The following is a 25,667-nucleotide window of genomic DNA, read 5'->3' on the forward strand; positions in this document are numbered from 1 at the left end:
GCATTTGAGAGCTTGCATTGGAGGAGGTAGGACCAGTTCTCAGGGGGCTGCCCATGGGGCATTCTTGAGTATCACTTCCTGCCAAGCAAAGCATTGGTAACAGATGATATGGAGGGGGAATCATGGCATCCCCAAAGCCTCTAAATAGGACCGAAGAGAGGGACAGTCAAGTGCAGGACTTTGTCGAGACATCATCAGGCTATTTACCCAAGGTTCTCCGAGTCAGAATGGCCTTGCAAGGTGCACTGAAGATCAGGGGATTGAACAAATCTACTGGATCCAAGATTCCTTCAGTGGTAGTAAATGGTTGACATGTAGAGAGTCACCGCCAAGGGCTACCAAACCCCTCTGTGAGTTTAGTTTGTTGGGGAACATGGCCTTCTCCAAGAGTTTGGCTCATGGCCATTGACACTAGACTCACACTTTGGCAGGAAATTCTGGCATAACTCAATGTTAAAGAGGACCTGAGAGGTGCTAAGGGAGGAGTGACCTCACTTGTTTTCATTATATAGTGAAAGCCTGGCCCTTTGTTAGTCTGCGGTCCCAGAGTAGGTGTATGCCACTTCTAGGCTTGCTCTGCCGACGAGAGGAAGTGACCATGCCTGTTGTGAAAGAACAGAAGGATTCCTACCAAAAGTCCTCAGGGTGGCATCCAGCTATTTTTGTACAACTAATTCCTCATTAAGTAAGATAAATGCCCAGAGTTGTTGCCTGGGGATTTTTTTGTTTGATTAAACAGACTGTTGCTTTAGTGTTTGATCTACAGATAGATCAGGAAATGTGTTGGCTTGGTATAAGGTAAAATTAGAACAAAATTAACACAGAACAGAAAAGGCTATGTTTGGCTTGCAGGGAGGAAGCAGAATGAACTGATAGCAATGAGAAGCGTGGCTCAATGGGTGGAGAAGCGTTGCTCAATGGCTAGAGCGGCAGACCCTGATGCAGAGGTCTAGCCCGGGACCAGGGTTCAATTCCCGCCTCGGCAGCTCTTGGACTCAATTTCCCCGGACCCGATAATTCTCGCCTCGGTGCCTAGTCTAATCTTGGGTCCCACTCTGTGACTCTGGGCAATAGATTGCTTAATCTCCACAACGGCCCCAGCAGCGCTGTGGATGCCTGGCTTCACCTTGGGGGTGCCCAGGAGTGGACATTTCACAGGAAAGCCAGGATGGGTTCCACAGCGGTATGAATACAGCGCTACGAGGCGTCCAGGTAGAAGTGCGCTATATAAATACTCTACATTTACAATGAGCAGAGCTGAACACCTCATTGTTAACCAATTAACCCCTGTTCCATTAGGAACTGCTGGATCTGCAAGAACCCCCACAATGGGTTGCCTGTAGTAGTCACTAATGCTCCCATCAGTGCTGAACACACAGTCACAGTTTCTGTTTTGACCTCTGACTGCCACTTCAGTTCGCCACACCCACAAGGATGACGGGGTTTGTACATGATGGTGTTTCTTATTAAGAGCGAGACAGAACATAATCCAGCTGCCTACTGAAACTTTTAGCACATTACTCGAGCTTAACCTTAATTCAGTAAAATGGTAACACCAGGATGGGTGAGGGAGAAATCAAGGATTGTGCCGGGATAGCTCGTGCTGCACTAGACGGTGCCTACTGTTTCCATTTTAACTACAACCAGCGTGGTTTCATGAGGTCAGTAGAACACATCGGATGGGTACGCTGATTGACCAGTATGAGGTGAACCTCTAAACGTTTGTGATGGACACACAAATCCATTTACTGACGGAAAACAAGCCGGCTATCCAGGTCTCCACCAAAGCTGGATGTGAAGTAAACGTGAGTCTTACTCTTCTGCCCGGTGCAGCAGCATTGAGGGAATTGGATACCAGCATGTTCTCAAAATGTGTTCTGGGAGGGTTTTTCTGGGAGAATAGCAAACCAAGTAGTCATTTGAAATAAAAAGGCCTTCAGAATGAACGGTGTCGATTCCAGACCCGGTCTCTCCTACTGCCGCACAGCCTCTTGAGTGCACCAAAGCATGTTATGGGTTGTGCAGTCATGTGCTGCAAGAAGGGCCACTTGGAATGAGGTAAACACAAGACTCAGAAGGAGTATTTGGGCCAGCGTATTTTTAAAATGTTGTTTGTGCTCTGATACTCAAGGTAGCGTACGAAGAAGAAGAGAGCATACCTCCTAGGTGAGGAAGACATGGAAGTCAGCCACACTTCAGATGATCTTTGTTAGTGCACTGATGTAGAACTTCATCTGAATAGGTGCAAGGATAATCTACATATATAATGCATTGATCATTATCATGTCGGTGTGCCGTACAAGCTGTGGACAGGAATAATAGATCCGCTGATGCAGAAGTGAGTTAAGGCTCAGTGCATCTATTCAGAAAGAGAAAAGAGCACAGCCCTTGCAGTGAACAGCAAGGAATGCCATAAGGGACCCCTTCCCATTTGTGAATGGGTTGCCACCTTCTTTGAGCTTGGTGGTAAAATAATAAGGGTTTGCAACCAGATTTCGGTGCCATAATTTTAGTACACACTTTCAAGAGTCTGTATTTTTAAGGAAACCCTTTAAAACGTCCCTTCCAAATAGTGATTCTTAATGCTTCCTAAATGCATTTAATGATTCTGAAAACCTTTTCTGGATGTTAAATGGATGTAGTACATTTAAAGAAGTGTTTTAGCAGTTGTAAACCCTCCAATTTACCGCATTGTAGGGTTTCAACTAGTAGTAAATGAGGCCCTACATTTATTAGCATTTTCCACACCAGTTAACACACCTAGGTGGAACTGGCAGGTTTTTCTAAAATGAATGTTCTGAATTCCGCAGCAGAAAGACTATAGAGTGGAAAAGAAAAACTTTCCCAAAGGTCATTTGAGTGACTCTGTAACAGGTGTTAATTGGTTCAAAGCTCTCAATTATTGCCACTGAAAAGCAAGTTAAGTGGTCCTGAAAAGCAGACTACTTACTCAGGAAAAGTTCTTTTGTTAGTCTAAAAATATTCGTAGATTGTCCTAGAAAAGCTAATTTGCTGCCATCCTCACCTCTCTCTCTTGCACTTTTCAATCAATGTTAATGGAAGAGAGCGCGATGTTCGCAGTAGTGCTAGCAGGTTCTTAGGTTGAGCCACTTTGAGCAGTGGAACGAGTTATTGAAGAGGGGAGGTCATCAGATGTTAGCCTTCATACAAAAGGTGTTTCAAGGGTCCCCTGGCTTTTACCACCATTCTAATCTAATGTATTGCACTTTGGCTGCCAGTGTGTATGGATGCTCTCATATAGTTTGACTCACAATGTCATATTAACCTCCCCTGGCCTATCACAAGGCTAGCTGGGAATGCACAATGGAAGACAGGGACAAGACAAGCCCTATTGACAAGTTACAACCATTGGAGCCAAGCATACATTATACTTGGTAAGCTCCCACCTTGAGAAGGCTACAGGTTATGTGGTCTCAGAAGATGTATACATATACTATAATGAAGGTATCTTTATCTGCACAAGGCATCTTGAAGTAATTACAAATGATAATGTATAACTAAATATACGACCGAATGTTCTAGTGATCAAAAAATGCTTTTTTATCGGACAAGAATAGGAAAAGTGCAATAATGTTTATCCTTTCTGCATTACAAACAACCACACTCATAGCATCGGCATCACAACCGAGCTAAAGACGACACAGGCAAACATGTGATCTCACCCTTTTTTAACTACACCGGTAGCACAGTACCCAACGTTAGGACCGTGGACATAATGTACTTAAATGGCAAGGAGACAAGGCACTGCATGACACTGCCCCAGCAAACCCCAACAATCACACCTGCTTTCACAAACCTTCCAGACACATCCGCTCATCCGGACTCCTACTTGCACACATCACACGCATGTGGAAAACCAGATCCAGCAGTCAAGCCTGCTCCTACATTGCCCCAAAGCATGGAGGGACCTGCTGCTACTCATAAGAACCTCCTCCTCACTTCTTGAATTTTGAAAGAAGCTGATGACCTGGCTTTTCCAGTAGTCCAACTAGGCCCTAAGATTGGATAGACTCACACCTTCTCAGTGTCAGGATACCCTCCCAGGTGATAGTTTGGTCTACAAATCTGCATTGCACAACAACATATCAAGGGATGGTACTCCTATGTATTCCTTGGAATATGTTTTACAGACTATGGTTTGACATGTACTGTCCTGTGAACCAAAGTTGATTTAATCAACAGTAGTTGTGGGAAGTACTGAATGAAATTTATATTGTTCTACTCAAAGGTTTAGGAAGACCAAAGCTCAGTAGATCTGTGTATAATGTTAATTATCAAACAGATGAAAGTGGATGGAGAACATACTAGCAATTTTCTTATGACTGCAATCATGCGAGATAGCACTGTAACTCATTGTTCTTTTGCCCACCTATAACACCGGAGATTAGACCCAGCTAATGCAATTCACTCTTGGTTCTTCTCCAATATGAACAGTAAAGCCTGAACTCCCAAGCCAGGCTGGTTTTGAACCGGAACACAAGCAACCCAAGACCAATTTCAGCCTGACTGGGCCTCTACAGTCAGATGTAGACATGCTCTGGCGGGACAGGGAGCAAGGGTCCTACTCTTGGCCACTTACAACAATACATCAAACACACAAAAAATGATAGTTTGTAATTTGATTAACCATTGGCAATCGCTCGGGATAATGTATAGTATGCACGTACCATTTTGCAATCTTGCGTGGTTCCCAACGATAGAGTTGATTGTATAATATAAAGTTTTCCTTACTTGTACACTGGGCTTGTAGCTTTCTACCGAGAAAGACCTGCTTCAGCAGACATGTCTCACAGGAACTGTGAAACTGGATGTTTGCAACACATGCTGCACTATCATCGTCCACTGCGTGACCTAACGTGGATGAACAAAAAATGAACAATGGCGCTGATGTTGAGCAATGCTTTTGAACATACCTGTGAACGTTTGCCTTATGATAGATTGGACAGTAGCCAGAGAAAGCGACGTGAGGCCATTTATTCTTTTTATTCTCAGAAACAGATGGTGAACTCGGGGATGGCTCAGTTGGAAGCACAGTGAAAGTGCTGGCTTTCACAGAGACACCCATCCACACACAGTTTATGTAAAACCAGTTCTGGATTACCAAATAGGCAACGTAGGCAGCGGCCTATGGGCGCCACTCCTTTTAGGGGGCCTGCGACAACTAATTAAAATACAACCTAAAGCACATAAACCAGAGACATCAGATTCACATAACAGTTTGTGTCGTAAGAGCTCATCTTCTGGCAGCTGCCAATTTGTAAAACAAAAAATCCGAGGCATTTGGAATTAAGAGATAACTTGCGAGGAGGGGGTGGGGGGGGGGGGCGAAATCTCGACTGCCTAGGGCCTCAAACAGGGTATAATCTGGCACTGTGTAAAACGAATGGTTCTCATGAAGAATACGACTACTGTTAGCAAAATCAAAGCAACTTCACAACCCCTAAGTTCACCCCAAAGACAGAGACACATCTTCCTTTTGAGCTAGCTTGTAAGGGTTTAAGTCCCTGTGGCATTTAATTCTTGCGAGCCATGTGAACTGAAGGGCGATTGGAGACATGTGAACTGACGGGTGATTGGAGACATGTGAACTGACGGGTGATTGGAGGCATGTGAACTGGAGGGCGAATGGAGCACAGGATGCATAGAGGGGGTGCGCTCGGTGGTGCGCAGTGCAGCAGGCGGCTCGGCTGCTGCTGCGTTTAAAGATCTTCAAACCTAATTATACACCGTTCAGCACATATTATATTTAGTGCCACATCTTGAATGCCACATGTTTGACAATATGCTCCATTTTTCTGTCGCTGCAAAAAAGCGGTTAATGGCTGATGCCAGGTTTTGGCGGCAGGGAGCCAAGGTTTGTAGAGGCTGCGGAGCTGGTGGCGCCTCCCAGCCCTGAGCTGAACCCTCTGTGCAAACCCCCGGCGCTGACAGTGCGCGCGGCACGTTTCACGCCACCAGCGCTGGACGTGCGCACGCTGCGTCCGTGGTGCAAAAGGAGAAAGCGTAGAGATACCCGGGACAGGAGCTGACAAATAACACCCACCCCTGGGACAGCATGCCATGGAGAGACAGAAAAGAACTGAGACAAAAGTGGGAAATAGGAGCACATCTCTTGTGCAAAGATATGGGCAACATGTCGATCCGTGGGCTCATTTCCTACTCCTAGGGTGACCAACTGGCATAGGCTCAGATTCAGGACAGTGAGTGTAAACATTCAGGACAAAGGGTCAAAATTCAGGATAAAAGATCAAAATTCAGGACAAAACTTCTGGACAAAAGGTAAGTTTTACAGACACGTCATAGGTGGTCACTCAATAGTATATAAGTAAGTAAATAGACAACCATCTAAGTACAAGTCAAAATACGTTTATATTAGGTTGAGACAATCGTGCACTTCACAGTTTTTCAGTATGGCCGCAGCTTCTGCCTTAGATGATTCAAAATTTGCATCTCGCTCCAGCAGATTCATTAGTCACCAGACAATGGTGAACCACACCTGAATATAAGTGAGGCCGCTTTTATTGTTTATTGAAAACTACTGTATATAGAAGGAACTTTGCAGTAACAGCCCCCAGTAACAAAACCGCCCCCCCCCACCCCCCCTTTCCAGCCTCCCAGTGAAATACCTGATGCCCGGTCCTGCCTTGCTACCACCTTTCAATGGTGCCCCTCATCTTCACTTAGACCGTCTCTCATGTGTATTTAATTTCTCTTATAGTGTTACTCATTCCAATTATGTAGGGCAGGGTGTCGGATATATATACATGTTTTTTTTATAACCAATGCTAGTAGGTCATGAAATGTATGTTTTTTTGTGAAGAATCCACCAGTGACTTTCTGCAGTGGGGCCATTTCTTGATTTAAATGCTATCCGCTTAATAGTGCTGATATGCCTCTAGGCCACAGTATAATGAAACAAATGAAGCATAAAATATATGTTTAGAAATATGAAAATGCACGGCAAAAGAAGTAAGAAAGGCAACATTCAGCCTTCATCTGTTACTGCTGTAAAATATTTTTGTTCATTTATATTTTTGTGCATCTTTAACAATGTGTAGAATTTATTTTACACTTGATTACACATGTATGCGTTGGTATAGTTCTCTTGCCTGAAACACATTTTCTGTGATGTGTACATGTGCCTTTTCCTGACCTCTATTAACTAGGCCTAAAAATAGGCCTAAACGCCATCTTGTCCAAAATTGAAGTATCCCTTGTCACTCATGTCCACCCCACTGCATCTCTCATCTAACCTGATTTGCGAGTCATCATTGTGGTTTTTAGCATACCTTAAATTAGTAACAAAACATACCTGAGCTCCTCCCTCTCAGTGAGGGGATTGTAGCCCAAGCCGGGACTAGGTATCCCGGTACGAGGAGAAACGAACGATGAAGCATGCCCCCTTTGGTGGGTGAGGGATTTCGTCCTAATAAAGTGACATCCCAAGGGTCGCTTGGACATTTACTCAGATACTCTCTCCTACTCTTGTTAAACGTCTAGACCCAAGGGTTATGTTTTCTTTTAAAAAAGGGGTGCCACCAGACCTTCTTGATTTTTAACATCTGTAGAAGTGCGTTGTTATCCGCTCTTCAATACATCAAAAGTAGTGTACCATCAGCAGGAGGCATGGAAATGTGCAAACATCATCCTGATAAGGACTGCAAACACACCTTGGAGGCTTCCCAGCATGTGAAAGCACTGCACAAGATGCACCATTTCCATAAACAAAAAAAAACACATTTTGTTGGGGTCCCAGTTATATCCTGCATTGTATGCTTTTCATTATGTGTGTTGCCATGCAATATGGCTGACTCACTGTCCCTGTGGATCTATAATGACATGGTAGTCGGGCATGGTATGTCTTATGTATCAGTTGGTCAAATCTTCTTGGGCTAGGCTACGAACACCACCATACCTCCTAGTGAGATGTCCATAAACACACACACACACAGATATATATACACACACACACACACACACACACGCACACACACACACACACACACATATACATATATATACACACACACACATATATATGCACACACATATATAAACACACACACACAGATATATATACACAGCTATATATATATATATATAAATATATATATGTATATATATATATATATATCTCCACTCTGTCAAAGCAATCCTGGCTCAGAAATATAGACGGCACTCGCAGGTATTCTTTACAAAGGTGTTTAAAATTCAGGTGCAGGAACCCTCTCCCCCCTGTTGACAGACGCGTTTTGGCGTTACCGCCTTCCTCGGTGTCAGCTGTTTGTAAACATTCCACCATTTTTAAAGTGCACAGTGCAGTTAAGAAAGTTCATAGAGAGCGAAGATGGCCATATACCTTTCAATTTCACATTTTTCATGTCGGCCATCTTATAACGTTCTTTTTTATGGAAACCCCTAAATACTTTGTTAAATACATGTGCGCAGACAAAAGTTGCCTGAAAAGCGGTTCCACATATTTACAAACATTATATGACCAATTTTTATCATTTTGCCATAATCTTATTAGAGGAAGCAATAAGTGATTGCCATATTAAAATTAAGCCCTAAATGGGCAATCACAGGACAACAGATCTTCATTGTATCCTCCATTTGTTCACATATTTACAAACCATATGCAACCATTTGGTGTCACTATATCATGATCTTATGAGAGAACGCAGTAAGTGATTGCCATGTCAAAATAGAGCCCTAAATGGGCAGTCACAGAACAACAGTTCTTCAATGCACGCTACAACTTCCACCGTTTTCGTCATTCAAACTCCTCTTTTTGTTCACAGGGTTAGGACCATGTTGGCTTCACAAATAAATAAATAAATGATCGTGTGATAATATAGTAAGAAGATATTGAAAAACGTTTCCCTTAATGTGCAAAGACCTGACCCAAACACATCATTTACTATATGTATGATAATTCTTTATAGAGAAGGAAAGGAAAGGTACAGCATGTATTCCTCAGGATTGAATCTAGATGTGACCAGAGTTCTTCAGTTGTATTCAGACCTATGGGTCTCATAGTGTTGAGCTCTATTATATACCTTGATTCCATTCTTCGTAGGCCTCTAACTCTGTCCCCCCCTTTCTGATTTAGGGGCCTGGTCTATGCAGTAAAATTGAATGAGGTCTCGGTTGCTGTTATGACAGGTCTCAAAATGGCGCGCTACCGGGTATGTGGGATCCCTTTTATTTACAGCGCGCATATGCTCTAACATTCTCTTTTTGGAGGGATGAATCGTACTACCCACATATCTTTTAGGGCAGGGATATTCCAAAACGTAAACGGTGAACTCTGAATTACAGTTGAGTAGTTCGTTTATCTTTCTCATCTTCTGCTGAGCTTTCTCTACAATGCTGTAGTTGTTGTTTTTCTGGCTATACTTACACGCCTTGCACTTCATGCACGGAAAGAACCCTGTTATGGGTTCCTTTCGACGTGCAGATGCCACATAATGGCTAGATACCAAGAAGTCATTCATGGACTTGCACCGTCTGTGTGTAATGAGTGGTTGTTGTGGGATGACTGTCTTAAGGACCGAATCTGTTTTCAAGATGTGCCAATTTTTCTTGAAGATGCACATAAGTTCCGGAGTCTTGGAACTATAGCCGGTAATCATTCTAACAGGCTGTACAGTGTTAGCTACAGTAGCATTTCTAGAATTAGGGACGAAAAGATCGGACCTTTTTAGCGCATCTGCTTTTTGGGTTGCTGATTGTAGAACCTGCTTAGAATAGCCTCTTGCTTCGAATCTCACTAAGGCCTCCTTGCTGGCGGCATTATACTACTCCTGGGAGGTGCAATTCTGTTTCAACCACAGAAGTTCTCTGTATGGAATGTTGTTAGTCATACTTCTGGGGTGAAAGCTGCGAGCATGTAAAACGGAATTGCCCGCCGTAGGTTTGCGATATAAACGGGTCATGATTTTGTCACCTGTTGTATATACCTCAAGATCTAAATAACAGACACTGTTGTCACTGATATGGCCTGTAAATTTTAGGTTGCAGTCATTCTCATTAAGGAAAGCCACATATTCCTCAGCCGAGGTGCGGCTCCCATGCCACACAATAAACAAATCGTCGATATAGCGTGCCCATAGTACTACGCTATCAAACCAATGCTGTGGCGCGTCCCTCCAGGCCACATGCTTCTCCCACCAGCCCACGAAGAAGTTCGCGTAGCTGGGGGCGAAGCACGTGCCCATCGCAGTCCCAAGCTGTTGCTTGTACAGCTGATTATTGAAAATAAAGATGTTATTTTCTAGGCAGAATTTTACCATTTCTAGAAGCATGACGTTGTGTTGCTGAAATCTCACAGGACGCTTGTCCAGGAACCATTTAACCGCTAAAATACCTTGCTGGTGGTCTATGCAGGTATATAGACTTGTAATGTCTAAGGTGATGAGAAGCATGTTGTCTTCCCATACCATCCCATTTATCCATCTAAGGAAATCCTGTGTGTCCTGGATATCGGAACTCAACCTCCTAACCCATGGCGCTAAAAAGTGATCAATGTAGATGGAGCAATTCTCTAAGAGTCTATTGATAGATGCCACAATTGGTCTCCAAGGTGGCTTTTTATCATCCTTATGGATTTTAGGAAGATGGTAAAAAGTCGGAAGAACCGGATATCTGCACAATAGGAAATTGTATTAATCAAAGTCCAACATCCCTTCATTTCTCCAATAGATCAGAAATTCATGGAATGTAGATATACATTGTGCATAAACAGCTCGAGTCACAGGCAAATAACATGCTTCATCTTTTAATTGGTTCAAAGCTTCCTCGAGATAGAGATCTTTTGGAAAAAGCACAACATTCCCCCCTTTGTATGAGGGCTTTTTTACTATGGAATCATCTTTGCCTAGGGATTGGATGGCTTCCCACTGTGACTTGGAAATGTTATAGTTGGGAGTATTTTTTCCTCCTCTGCTAACCTCCAGATGTTTCAAGTCCGCTATTATGGCATCGTTAAAAACATCAATAGCATCAATTGGAGTCTGTGGTACTGTTTTAGAGTTTCTTTTTAAACCGCTATTTCCACTGGATTGTGTTGTCCCTGATGTTTCCGAGTTAATTCCATTGTCACTTCCTTGGCTATTCTCCAGCGATTGAGAGACTGCCAAGGCTTCCATCTCAATATCTATTGAATCACCATGGCTAGTAGCGCCTGGAGTGTCTCATTGTGTCACTATTGGATAAAGCAAATGAATCTTCTGCAATTTGAGCTTGCGAATGTATTTAAATAAATCTATCCACGCTTCCACAACATTGAACTCTGCCGTAGGGCAGAAGGAGAGTCCTAATTCTAATACTTGAATTTCCTCTTTGCTTAGGACCTTATCCAACAAGTTGATAATAGATTGAGTTCTCACCACTTGCCGCGTCTCCCCCGGCTCCTTGTTACTCTGGGAGAGGCCACCTCTCCTCCTCCCCTTGCGCCCCCGTCTTGTCTTGCGTTTCTTTTTGGTTTTTGTTCCAGTGGGTGTGTTCTAGGGGTAGGTTGCTGGTGATTTTCCCTGATTAGCTGATATTCCCGGAAAAAAGTCGGCTCACCTGTTCTTGATTCCTCTTCAGCACCAGTGGACTGTTCCCCCTCTGATGTCTCTACTTCAGATTCAGAGGTGTCTCTCCCTTGGGTTGTCCGGGTCCCTGGTTTAGACTGGGTTAGATTTTTTTTGGCTGGTCATATTTCCAGGCGAACGTCAGGACTCTCCTAGAGTTGTAGTCATCTTCATCCCGCTGGAATTTTGTTTGTTTCCTCCGGCGTATCGTGCTTTCATAATCCTTGAGTCTCTTCATCATGTTTGTTCTCAATTCATCACTTTGTTTCGTATCTTTTTCTTTTTTGATCATCTCCTCCAGATTCTTCATTTCCTCGAGCAATTTGGTTCTGTCACTCCAGGCATACTGAATGAGGAGCAAAGAATTTCGGCTTCTCGTTCAATGAAAATCTGAACTTTTCAACACAGATTAAGAAGCTGCCGGGGACCTGCTTTGGCACCTTGAAGGCATTGAGGAAAATTTCTTCCTCTTCTCCCTAGACCTGCCAAATAAACGGTGGTCCGATCTCTGATTCTGTCCCGTCTGGACTATGCAAACGGACTTTTTGTGGGTATCCCTGGCTACCTCCTTAAGAAATTGCAAGTAGTCTAAAACTCAGCAGCCTTTTCCATTGCTCGCGCCGGAACACTTATTGAGTAGCCGTGTGCGCTATAAATAAATATAACATATATATATATATATATATTCACCAAAATAATCCATTCAATCGAACAGACGTCTCTGACACTCGAAAGTTGCTGTGCACGTAATATTTAATCAGCAGGAAAACAACGCGTTTCGCAATGCAGCTTGATCACGTTTACAACTTGCAACCAAACAATTGTCCTTTTACTCTTTCCCAAAACATAGAAAGTGGACTATCACCCATGTGTATCAGTACTGGTTGTGGCGGACATCTTGAACGAGTCAAAGTATAATATCACATGTCATCAATTATATTCAAAATATGAATTAAGTTAATGACACTCAGCCCACCAATATTTGCATTATTTCATTATTTCAGTCAGTGTATATGTCTACAATGTGCCACAATAATACATTTCATTCTAGTATCAATGGATATATACGTCTTATTCTCGGCAGAAAGTCGAATTGTTGTATTTATTGATCTCTTTTGCACGACTTCGGTGTTCATCATCCGAGAATTGGAAAAATCGTTATTATTCCATATAATTGGCCGTGTCGTTTCTGATATATTCCGCCCCAGTTAAACATGCAATTTTTGCCAATGAGGGCTACGACCATTATACCACATTCAGCCCAAGTGGGCAATAGTTTCTATTGTCCATCATAATTTGCCAACAAGCAAGGTTTTCACGTGATTATTTTTGGGATATTGTTTGCTTGTGGCACATTGTAGACATATACACTGACTGAAATAATGAAATAATGCAAATATTGGTGGGCTGAGTGCCATTAACTTAATTCATATTTTGAATATAATTGATGACATGTGATATTATACTTTGACTCGTTCAAGATGTATGCCACAACCAGTACCGATACACATGGGTGATAGTCCACTTTCTATGTTTTGGGAAAGAGTAAAAGGACAATTGTTTGGTTGCAAGTTGTAAACATGATCAAGCTGTATTGCGAAACGCGTTGTTTTCCTGCTGATTAAATATTACGTGCACAGCAATTTTCGAGTGTCGGAGACGTCTGTTCGATTGAATGGATTATTTTGGTGAAGATAGTGGGTGACCGGGAGCCCTACTCCGACCCACTCGCGAGCGTGACTGGTGATGTACCGGAATCTTGGATATATATATATATATACACATATATATATACACACATATATATATATATATACACACATATATATATATATATATATATATATATACACATATATATATATGTGTGTGTGTGTGTGTACCTGACTGTCCTCCTGTATGTATATGTGCCTGACTGTCCTCCTGTACCACCTTAAAATATGTCTGCACTGTTCCTCCCTGGGCCTTCTTGTGATTTCAACACTCAACTATTTACTTTGAAGGGAACAAACCAGCCAATAGTGTACCTTTCTAGGGAGACTCACATTGCTAAAACAGCAACCAGAGGAGTGGTAATATGTTTTGAAAGCTTTAAGATACCCAAATGATGGCCTAATTGAATCTAAAGTCAGCTCCATGATGATAACAGCAGAATGTGTAAATACAATTGCCAATTAACAATAACAGCCACATGTGAGACAAAGGTGTGTGCCATGTTACAAAGGATAAGAGCTCTTTTAACACCATTTTCTAATGTTTCTAGAGTAGAAGAATCACCCACAGGCAGCACCAAATTAAATCTTTAATGATTACTGCAGATTCACACATTGAAACTCAGGTGTGTTAGGACAATCTAGCATATGCCATAAAAGGAGCACTTCCTTAAGAACGGACCTTACAATGTACTGTGTCCAATGTGTGTGTCGCCGAATATGAAAATTAAGAAGAAAGTCACTAAATTAGGTCTTCCCATGAACTTATCCTGGTGCACTAATAACACAACTAGTGAAATCGAAATACTAACGCTCCTTGTAAATTTACCTTCAACTTTAACATTCTGAACAGAAAAAGTGATTGAGAAGTTGGAAGAACTTTGTGGGAAACGGATGCCACCAAGCCCCTGTGTCAACATTAGAATATTTTTAAAAAAAAAGAATATTTCTGTGGCCAGCAAGAATATTTTAGTTACAAACCACCTAAAATATACAACTCATCTCATCAGAAATCACAAATGCAGTTGTGCCTCTAGACAAGTGGTCTCTCTACACCATATTAGAGTCAAGATGCCTCCAGGTAATTGTTGCGCTTTACAAAAACGTTTTAACATAGCATAACATAGTTCAGTGAGTTCAAGATCAACTTTATTAATGTTCAGACACTTGTCTGTAAAACATACATTTTGAAATTAAATAAAATATTCTTTTAAATAATCACTCATTTAATACATATAACCTCCATTCCGATAGCACCCCAGCATTAAATAATTAACTGAACCTCTTGAATCGCCAGGCCAAACATATTTTTTTTCATTTGTGAGGGCGCATGCCACGTCTAAAAATTCCATATTCAATAAAAGTGCAAGGGCATCATTACGATGATTTACATCATATCTTTTAAAGAGTGGTTTTGAAATCAAACGAGAAAACATAATAAAATGACGGCAGTCAATTAACAAATTGATATTGATATTTTGAAAATGCAATCTGCATGTGCAATTATTCTCTGCAGCTAAAAAAATGAACAATTTTTCAGCTCTTATATATCTCACATTTAAGCCTACCTGAAATTTTAGTAGTGCTAAACGTAGTGGGCGGCAATAAGTACTGATAAATACCGAAATACTCCCCTATTTTCCCAAGTTTATACCATATACTTTTCAGAGGGTCTGTTCCCTACATACTCCATAACAGCCAATCTGGCATCTTTTCTACAGGCCATTTCTACTTTAGAAAGATGGGGGGCATCTAAGTCTTCTGTAATGGCTACTAGCCTTTTCCTGACCTTCACACCCACATTCACTCTTTCCTATTTTAGAAGCACATAAGACTGATAACTTCTGTACCTCTGAGACTCAAAGTATATCCCAAAATAGCAAGTTTGCTTTACATGGTAAAAAATTCTAAGCCTGCAGGTTTCCTTTCAGCCTTATTGCCTGGCTCATTGCACCTCTTAGGGGAGCTAACAATTTTTTCAAACACTTACTCTCATATCTCTCCCAATTTCCGTCCATACTTAGGACAATACCTCGTCCCCATAGAGGCATTGAGTAGGAACCATTACATTGTAAGATGTCAAAAGAGGAGACGTGCAAGGGCCACCAAAGGTATTCTAAAATGAACAAGGCCCCCTATTGTTGCTGCTGCCCTCATCTCCACCAATTCTTTATGCAAGACCCAGCTCAACTGTCTTGTAAAGTCATACCAAGATACTTATATGAAGACACAACCTCAACCCTATTACCTAACAGCAACTTATATGGCTTCCCTTTTCCCCCCCAAAAGGAATTATTTTAGTTTTTTCCAGATTCACCTTCAATTTATTAGCCTCACAATAATTATTGAATCTGGTCAACTTCCTCTGCAGGCCTACTTTGGTCAAGTCCAAAATTGCCAAATTGTCTGCATAGAGTAAGAACAAGATATGTCTACCCCCTATTTTTTGGGGAAAAGGAATGAGTCACTGCCAACTCACCCTGAAGGTCGGCAAGGAACAAGGAGAACTACGTGGGGGCCAGGCCACAGGCCTGCCATAACCCATTTTCCAGAGGGGTTCTCCCTGAAGGGGCCCCATCTAAATCAAGCTCAACTTGGGCCCAATTCCCAGAGTGCAATACCTGCAGGATTGCTAATAAGCATTGTTGGATACCTTGTTGTCTTAATTTAGCTCAGAGTATACTACAATCAGCCAAATCGAAAGCTGAACTAAAAACAACAAAATAGCAGAATAAACTCTGAGTTATTTCCTTCACCTTCTCCCCCAACTCCCCACAAGCTGAAGCCTATTGTTGAGTGTCTGGGCTTAAAACCCCCCTGCTCCATAGGGACAATGCCATTGCCCTAAATCCAATTATTTAAAGACCCGAGTATAACCTTAGAATACAATTTTGCGCCTACATTCAAAAGGCTTATCAGACGCTAATTTCCTGGAACATTCATTGTTCCCTTTTTTGTGTATGGGTTTAATTATTGGGCCTTCCAGTTTGGAGGTATGATATCAGTCTTGGTTATGGCTATAAAAACGTTTGAGAAAAATCCTGCCCACCACAATGGGGTTGATTTAATCACAATTGCTGGCAAATTGTCCAGTCCTGCTGCTTTAGTTACATTTAGGGAGTTTATCAACTTGGCAATAGATTGAATGGAGAAAGACTCTAAGGCTTCTTCCCCCAAATGTGGCCAGTACTACCTCACAGTTATCTCCCTGGACTTATAAATATTACTCAAATAGGCTAGCCAGTCAGTTTCTGGCACCATATATCCATACATCTTGCCGGGGGTTGGGGAAGGCGGAGGGGGTGCAATTAACCATGGGCGGAGAACTCTGCTCCGCCTGCGGAGTGTGCAGAGTTTTGCCTACTCCGCGTTTTGCAGAGAACGCTGAGTAGGCAAAACTCTGCACACTCCATAGCGGAGTGGAGTGGGCCGCCACCCGCCTCCCACCTGCCCTATTAGCAATGAGTGAAAACTTTGAAAAAACAATTTATCAGTAAAGAAAAACGCCTTACCTTAGCTGCGGCGTCCCCGGGCTGCCCTCTTCCTCTTCATCGCTTTCTTGGTCAAAACTGCGCATGCGTGCATGACAACTCCGTGGCGCTCCGCGTAGCCCACTCTGCCCAGGGTTAGATGCAATACTGCATCCCCTCTGGACCAACTTCCAGAACTTCCTCATGTAATATCCTTGTAATGTACTGATCAAAAGATCACAATTTGATTGGAAAAAAGCCTGCTTCATTCTCCCTACCAGGGCTCCATACTCCCTTTTCCTACAGTTATAGACCTCATTTGCTTTTACGGGGCCAACGGGTTCACTTGCCATGCCTGCTTTCCTTAACTTCTACCAAGTGAGTACACACTATTTACAAAACCATTGCTGTTTAGGAGGCTGGCAACGTAGACCCTTTTTTCTTTGTTATTACATAACCCTACTGGTCTCAGTCGATTTACAACCTCAGCAATGGTTTTTCATACCATACCACATTTGGTTGACCTACAGCCGTATCAAAGTCCATCTCATGAAGGATTTGATACTGCATGAATTGGCCAATGTATTCTTCATCTTTCCTCGTTGTTAAAAGCATAACATATCATGTGTTCTGTCCCAGCCATTGACAAGTGTTGGGAACGATTGTTTGTGGACCCATTAGAATGCCAAAGTAATGTGATATGAAGAAATGGAAGTTCACCGGATAAACAATCACTTCTCAATTATTAAATGTATCTTCCTGAAAAAGCCAGAAGGGACAAGGGTACAAAGAGCCTCAGAATCTAAGAAACTACCCTTATGGGTGTAAGTAAGGCTGACTACAGTTTCTGCTGTGTTTCTCTGACATAGAATCTGTAGTGTGGAAATGTTAAAAAAAGAAAGCACCCCAAAACCTCAACTCCATTCCCTCAACAATGCCTTACCCTCTCAACCATTCTTTCGTTTGCCTATAATGTAATCGTCCAGCAACCAGCATGTGTGATCACTTGCATTAAACTACTATCATTTGTGTATATGTGTTTTTGCTTGCAAGTACCACTAAGGTGGCTTTTTAATTAAAAACATTGAAAACTCCTGAGTGAGGTAAGTAGCACCTTGAGCAAATTAAGGGTTCAAGGAGTTTTTACCTATAACTTACCATGCAGTGATAGATTTTCAATTTTGCCAGATGGCCATATCAAAACTGCAACAAGGTATTAAAGAAAAGTGTATTAGCATCCCTGAAAGGCACAGTGATCTCCTTGGGTGTATCCAGTTTCTCTTTTAGTGCAGGACCAAATTGAAACAGTTGCAACTGATAATTAGGGTTTTAATTATATGTGAGCAAATTCTCGCATAATTCACGATTATTGGCCAACCATTAACTCTTGGATTTTCCTGCTTTTCCTATGTCTAAGCACTTGTGTAATTTTCCCGCACCTGTAACATTCCCTCATAAGTACAACACAGCTCTGAAAATAAATGGATGTGCCCTTTCCTTGTGAGTGAATTTAAAACTGTTTTTCTCGCAACATTGCCATAGGTTCAATGTTGGTGGTGTTCTTGCAGTTTGAAAAGATCTTTGAAAGGGGTTGTAAGTGGAGATTTAAAAGTGAAAATCTATATCCTGGAAAGTGTGTGGACTACAGGTAATATTCAAAATATTTGTGAATATATGTGAAGTTTGCAAGAGACAAACCTAACCACCGCACACCCCTACTATAAACCTGCACTACGCATCGCGATACTCTTGCATGTGTATCATGGTTACGAAAGCACCTTAGCATAAACGTTCAAAGTAAAGCATCAATTAACAGTCCTGTACCTTAGTCTGTTAGCTCAGCCATTCTATGTTTCCTTAGGTATGCCTAACATAAATTGTGTACCTTAATTAAGGGTGAGATAATGAATCTCTCGGTTTCTCTTTTTTAATAAATTCTGGGATAGTTAGTTCGTAGGTTTGCACACCAGGGGGCAAGAATCCTGGACTTTGTCACTAGAACACTAGAAGAGTGCCCTTTGGAAATTGACCAACCACTCCACCTCTGCTTCCTCAACCCTGAAAGAGTTCCACACGCCTTTGACTAATATCTAACATTGTACGAGTTTAAAAACATTTGACATTAATCGATCTTGCTTTAATTCCAATTGTGATATGGTCTCCTATAAAACAAAGCCCACCCTAAGCAAAGCCAACCCTTCACACTTGAATAACATTAAATAGTAGACAGGTTAGTGTACAGAGTGGTCCTCTAAACAAGAGTTTGAGAGAGGTAAGAATGAAGTGATTCAAGGCACAAAAATGAGAAATGACAGATGTTACCTCCCGTGCTGAGGTAAAGTGACAACTGGCGTCCATGGATAAATGCAGTCACCGCTAGCGGGACCTTTACACCTGCAAGCAATTACAGAACAGAATAGGTCACTGGATACACAGAACATGCATGCTCATGCAACAAAGCTTTGAGGGATGGGGGGTCGTGGATGTGCGTGAGAGATGGAAGGGGCTCCCCACAACAACAAAGAACAAGCAGCACTGCCAGTCAGGCATGTACCTATCAATCAGGCCGATACAGTCCTGGATGCGTGGGCCTGTGCACCTGCAGCGAGAGCGAGGAGGGGGAAATGGATAAAGAGGGAGAGAGGGCAAAGAGAGAGAGAGATGGGAAAACAGCCAGTTATTTACAAAAGAATTGCATTTATAACTCCACGTGCCACATTCTTAATTACAATTCTCAGAAGAGCGTATAAAATTACAACCTGAACACGAAAAGGGCCCAACTGTTTGATCCACAGATGGCAGGACTAAAGTAATGCTCTGAGCCGAGTGTTTCCGTCACCGAGAGAGCTCTCCTCAGCAAGAGCGAGACCTGGGCATGGCCACCTGTGCCCAGAGATGTTTTCCAAATGTGTCGGCTCTTAGTCTCGATTACTTGCCCCCCACCAGCCTCTTCTTGTTTAATCCACCAACCCTACGATTACTGCAGACAGGGCAGTATTTTGCTTTGAGGCATAATGTGACCTTAGAAGCTCGTGCGGAGCGGGATTAGTGCAGTAGGTGGTTTTCTGTTTTGCTTGTTCGGGTCGTGTTATGAGAACTCTGGGTTTGTAAGAGAAGCCAAGAATAAGCTATAAGAACATAACACTTGCCAAAGACTGGTGGTCTGTGAAGGATGCTACTTGGAGAAGCCTTGAGGGATGCTATTTGGAGAGGAATGGGGACTGTGCATTGCAGGGCAGGGAAAGCAGATCCTCACCACACTGACATAATACGATAATTTAAACCACCATGATAAAATGTGCCCTGTACAGTGGCCACATCACAAAGGAAGCCGGCCGTCAACTCGTAGAGTTGACTTCTAATCTCCTCTAAAGGAGTCTACTCAGCTTGGTATTCAGGCACTCTATGAGATTTGTCTTCTAATATTCCGATTAAGAACAATGTCTTCTTATCCCTTGTGTCCTCTCCCTAGGTATATATGTGTGGGAGTGCCGAGCAGTCAGGACTTTGGTTAAGAAACCAGTAGGCAGAGCCCTTGGTGATTTTAATGTTTGGTAAAATGCTTTTCTGGTAGTCTAAATGTGTGCAACAGGTTTAATTCTTTCCAACACCTCATATAGAAGTTTTTTCAAACACAGATATTTAAAAAAAAAAAATCAGAACCGTTTCTTAATGGTTCTGTTAAAGAACACAGGAATGTCTCTTTGGTGAAGAAGCTCTTGCAGAAGTTTTACCTTGAAATAAAGGCTAATCGGTGTTTGCAGGTTTTGAGAAGATAAAAGTGTTTAACCGTTTTCTATCACCTCCTCCTTCAAGACGTCTTGTCATATTTACTTTAAAATACTAAGGATTGTCAGGCTTCAAATCCTGGGCCATTTTTCACAGACCATTCATGCCATTAGACCCCATGCACCCAAATTGTGTATTTTGCTATACTCTTTGGCAGGAAATACATGGTAGCGAGAGACTGTGCACCGAAGTAAGTTATCTAGCTAAGGATATAATTGTAGACAAGTACTTCCCAAACTTTTTAATACTATGACCCAATTTTAAGAATTACAACATTTTGTGGCTCACCTAGTTTGAATGGACTAAAGGGGGTGATTCTTCATGTAACTGAATCATTGTTTAGTTGCGCACTGTCATTCACAGACAGCATATTTTCCATTGAAATAACCATTCAATTTGCACAGGCATACAGTTTACCAATAAAACTATATTGCACACAAATTAGAATGTGTGGAAATCTAGTTTCAGTGAATATTTAATATTTGTGCCTCACCAAGTAAAGTGTTTTGATCCTATTACAATTTTTGTTTCCCTCACACTTCAGAATTACAAAACAATGTGCATCAGTTTACTTTCTTAACTGCTGAATGTGTACAGTTCATTTACAGGTATTTACATTTTGTTGTGTGTTACAAACAAGTGACATCCTACAACCTTTTCTTTCACACTTCCAATACCCAACAAGATTGTCACATAATTGACATAACTTTTTTTCTCAGACTGCAAAGTGGGAGGAGTTTGCAAACACCAATCCCACAAATTAAGAACATAAGCAGCAATTTGTTAGAAGACAAAGCCTGACATCTGACCTATGTCTTTAAAGCATAGCAAATATGACAAGATAAAAACTGAATTTTGAAGGCATCTTCGTTTATTACTTGGACTTTCGACCCACCAAAAATTGGCTTGTGAAATATTTTTGGAAACACTGTTGCAGACTAAGTGATATTATTTATTTAGTTTATGTTATGGATTTGTGCAACACTTGGTTTTGACAGCGCTCCATGTTTCAAAAGCCATGGATTTCATTTTCAGCACTGAGCCAGCAGTTGTCGATCATCAGTGGATGCGAGAGTCCTTGGAATGCATGTCCATTGGTGGGCTGCAGAAGAGAATGTATTGCATTTTGTGGGAACCTGTCTTCTATTTGGAGGGAGACCATTCCTCTGTGGCACCTAAGAAGGCACACAAAGCCACTTTAAATAGGCTAGTTTTGAAATTACTTTTAAATTATTTCAAATTGTGTTGGTTTCACAGGTCAGGGATTCACAAGTTTCAGGGCTTAGTTTCTAGGATTCTGATAGTTCAACCTCAGTGTGTCTTTTGAGTAAAGGTAGACTGATATTTTATAAACACTCTTCTGCTCTCAGGTGCACTGAACATTTAGTCTAGTTTCACTGTGATGGCAGAATCTGAGGTTGTCCTACACCTCTTCAGCCAGAGACTCTGTGATTAAAAGTTTAACGCCAGGAAATATGTGGTTGGTTTCCCTCATCTGAGACACAAAGTAGTGCATTTTTTTCCAGCACGAACAGACTCGTTCAGAACTTAACTCTGAATAGGGAGGCTAAATAGGTCCACATCTAAATCAAGGTTAAAGTGGATTAAAAGTTAACATTCTATAAATATTGATGTCTACTAAATGCAATTGGATTTTTATATTGCCCATTGGCTACCTGGATATTGGGCCCTTTATCTTTAAAAATTACCAGATGTTATCAAGAAATTCTGGTTCCATAAACCGAGGGTGGGGGTTAAGCATGGGCGGAAAATCCGTTTCGCTTGCGGATTTTGCGAATTTTCGGTAAATTCGCAATCCGCGAGATTCGCGAATCTCCCGCAAAATCCGCAAATCCGCGAGCAGCGGATTTTATGGCTTGCTCGCACTGTTCGCGTGAGTTCGCGGCTTCCCAGTACAACTTCGTGCCCCGCGAATAAGCGCTAAATTGCAGAAATACGATCTTAGCAAAACTGAAACTACTTACCAGGTTCAAAAGTTCAGGCTCATCATTAGTAGCCATTTCCTGTAGTGCTTCCTGAGGGGCCCCTCCAGAGTTCAGTTGCCAGTTGCAACTATTATGTGACCCTGCTCTGACCCTCAGAATAGTTACACATATGCCACAAAGGTCCTGAATTACAGCTAAGGGAGACAAGCAGGAGCCAGGCTGGAAGTTCAAATCCATTAATCAGCCCCTAATTCATTATTGTCAGTTGGGGCAGGGCAGGTGTTGTAACTAATTTTGCAACAATGAAAGCACTTAGCAAGTGCAAAAGATCACTAATCAGGAAGCACTAAGGAAGCAGGTGCCAGCTAAAAAAATATTCTGTGACACATTAATCAGCCCCAAATTAATTCAGGTCACTTGAGGCAGGGAAGGTGTGCTTTGCTTTGCCACAATAATGTACACTGACTGGACAACCAGAGGGTGCTGTGATGAAACAGAGGGTGGCATGGGTGGGCCAGAGGGTGGCATGAGTAGTCAGAGAGTGGCAGTGGTGACAGAGAGTGGCAGTGATGAAGAAGAGTGTCCCAAACAGGCTGGACACGTAGAAACAACAAGTTCGCGACACTTGCGACCCGACAGGTAAGTTCGCCTTTGCGAAATTGTACAAAACCCTCGCAAACTGGCAGAAACCCGCGCGAACACACAAAAAAAAAAAATCCGCAAATTCGCGAGAATTCGCGGATTTTGCGGATTGCGAGTTCGCAAATCCGCAAAATTCGCGAACGCGAGATTCGCAAAATTCGCCCATGCTTAGTGGGGGTATCACAGGGTAGCCAAATGAGCAGGGTTGGTTGCCCGATAACATTAACGGGCTGTATTTGTGGACCTGCTGGTTATAATTGACAAAGTCAAATACATTGGGTTCAGAGAGGCATAAGCTCTGTTATAGTTAGAGTTATTAGCTCCCCAGGGCTTCATAAGACTGAGTTCTTTTCCAGCGCTTGTACCAATACAAGGCCAATAGGTTTTGGTTTTGAGAAATATTAAGTACAGCACAGGGTCAGGTCTCGCCATGAAACTTAGATCAAAGTCAGGGGTGTGATATACAATTGCTTGGGTCCCCTGCAGAATGTGAAGAGAGGCCTCTGAATCTCCCATATATCACAGATATTATTTGACCCTTGGGCAGAATTTGATAGATTTGGGGGGCTTGATGGGTTGGGGACTCCGTGCACGGCAGGGACTGTGTTGGCTTGCCAAACTCCCCTGATCAAAGTACCTTCTGACCCATATCTAGTTAAATTGTACACAAAGTGTACTCGCAGTCCTGTTCATGAGCTTTGAATTCAGTAGGCACGGCGACCAGGCACATGGCTGTATGCTCATAGATGTGGCATATCAAACAATTATGAGCAAAATTTCAATATACTAAAATGTTTTTGCCTAAATACTGAATACTAAACTATCATGGAAAATGATTAGGGAGAGGAGAAAAAAGGAAAGCCAACCATGCAGGCTTGAAGAGTAGGTGCAACTGTCTGGTCTCCAAAAAGGCAATGGCTTTTATTCCTTTGGCTCAGTCAACAAATTATACTGCTCCAGGAATAATTGAAGTTCAGGTAAAATCAGAGAGGGTGATAGGGATACAAATACTCAGGGAAGACGTCTTGCATGTTTTCTCAGACTTACCTCCAAGGTTCAGGAAGGAGGTTGTTCAGGCTACACAAGCTATTTTGTATCAGGCGAACAACCTTTTAAGGCGTGTCCTTGTTCAAGTAGGCACTGAGTGCCCCACTATATAATGCAGACATGACATTCGAATGGCTCCACAATTAGTGGCCACTTAAACAAAGCTATATAACTCAAATACAGAAGCACTTCTTAGCATAAAAATGGCGGCATGAATCAACCGAGACCAAACCAGCAGAATTTCATCTTTATACTGAACGTGCTTTCATGAGCCTTATTGTTGACGCTCTCAGAAGGAGTCCGTTTTTGTTCTGTAGAGTCGAGAAAGATTTCAAGAGGAAAACTTTAAAATGTTGAAGAACACGCAGAGAGGGTTTGCAGCTCTATCCTTGAGCTGGCATGCTCCCTACTTCTTCACTTCCTTATGGAGCGGAAGACCCATCTCCAGCAGCAACACTTTGTCACAAGTGACCGCTTGGACCTGCTCCTGAAGAAGGACTCATGTTCTGTTGCTTCCGTATCCGGTACTCTAAACGTCGCTCCCCTCACCTCTAGCCAGCTTCCCATTCCATCTTTGTGGTTGACCCACAGTACTGTACCCTTAAGCCCTACTCTTGTAAGGTGCCATGCTTCCTTGCGGCTAGGTGAATAGTATTCATCAATCAGCTTATTTCGAATGAGTTTTCGCAGAGGAGACATCCCGAAAAGGGAATGCATATAGAATAACTCAAAAGGTTCTAAAACACAGGCAAACCTTCTTTTCTCTTTGTTCGATATGTCGAATTATTACACAATATGGATCAAATTATCAGCACAAAGAACTGTACACATTTTGGAATCTTCCCTGGCATGCATGAATCATTTATATTAAAGTACGGACAAACACAACCAGTACTGAGGTTGGAGGAATCTGTAAAGTGGTTTAGAGCGTGAGCCGGCACTCTTGACTCTCGCATTATTTTAAACACCCTGTCCAACAGAGCCTCTGTGTTTAATGAGCCTGGGGCTGGCAGCCGCCTGTGTTCGCCATTTATAAAGATCATCTATTTATTATTGTTGACACATGCTGAATAAAAACGAGCTTCAGCATTTTTGGCTGCCTCGATGTGCCTGTGAGCAATGGAACAGAAAAACACGAGGAGCAAAGCAATATGCAAGGTAAATATGCCAGCATAATCCCCTGTACCACGAGTCGAGACTCCTTCACCAAAGCCCCAAAGCTGAGTTTGCGCCAGAGACTCCTGCAGAATACAAATCTTGCCTGCCTGCCTCTGGATTTGCAATGATCTGTTTAGCTACAGGAAAAGCGCTCATTAGTCTGTAGCTTGTGTTATTTTTATTTTTTTATTTTTTAGTTATTTGGGGTTCCTGGATACGCCGCAGGGGCTCAATCTTAAATTCCCAGAAGCAGACCCTTTGGTAGCCTGGGGAGATACTGTGGTGGTGCCGGCGCTTACCATG

At 42.2% G+C, this 25,667-nt stretch overlaps 1 protein-coding gene across 1 annotated transcript in view; it reads right to left on the reverse strand.

Annotated features, from left to right (window-relative positions):
• ERBB4 (erb-b2 receptor tyrosine kinase 4) overlaps positions 1 to 25,667 on the reverse strand; it is a 2,375,242-nt gene that overhangs the window by 508,692 nt on the left and 1,840,883 nt on the right. The window contains exon 16 of the mRNA XM_086955561.1: positions 19,105 to 19,176. Within this exon, the coding sequence (XP_086811687.1) occupies positions 19,105 to 19,176 (72 nt within the window). The remainder of the gene's footprint in view (positions 1 to 19,104; positions 19,177 to 25,667) is intronic.

The sequence above is a fragment of the Lissotriton vulgaris genome, chromosome 2_1 (genome assembly GCF_964263255.1).
Source record: "Lissotriton vulgaris chromosome 2_1, aLisVul1.2, whole genome shotgun sequence".
Classification (NCBI taxonomy): domain Eukaryota; kingdom Metazoa; phylum Chordata; class Amphibia; order Caudata; family Salamandridae; genus Lissotriton; species Lissotriton vulgaris.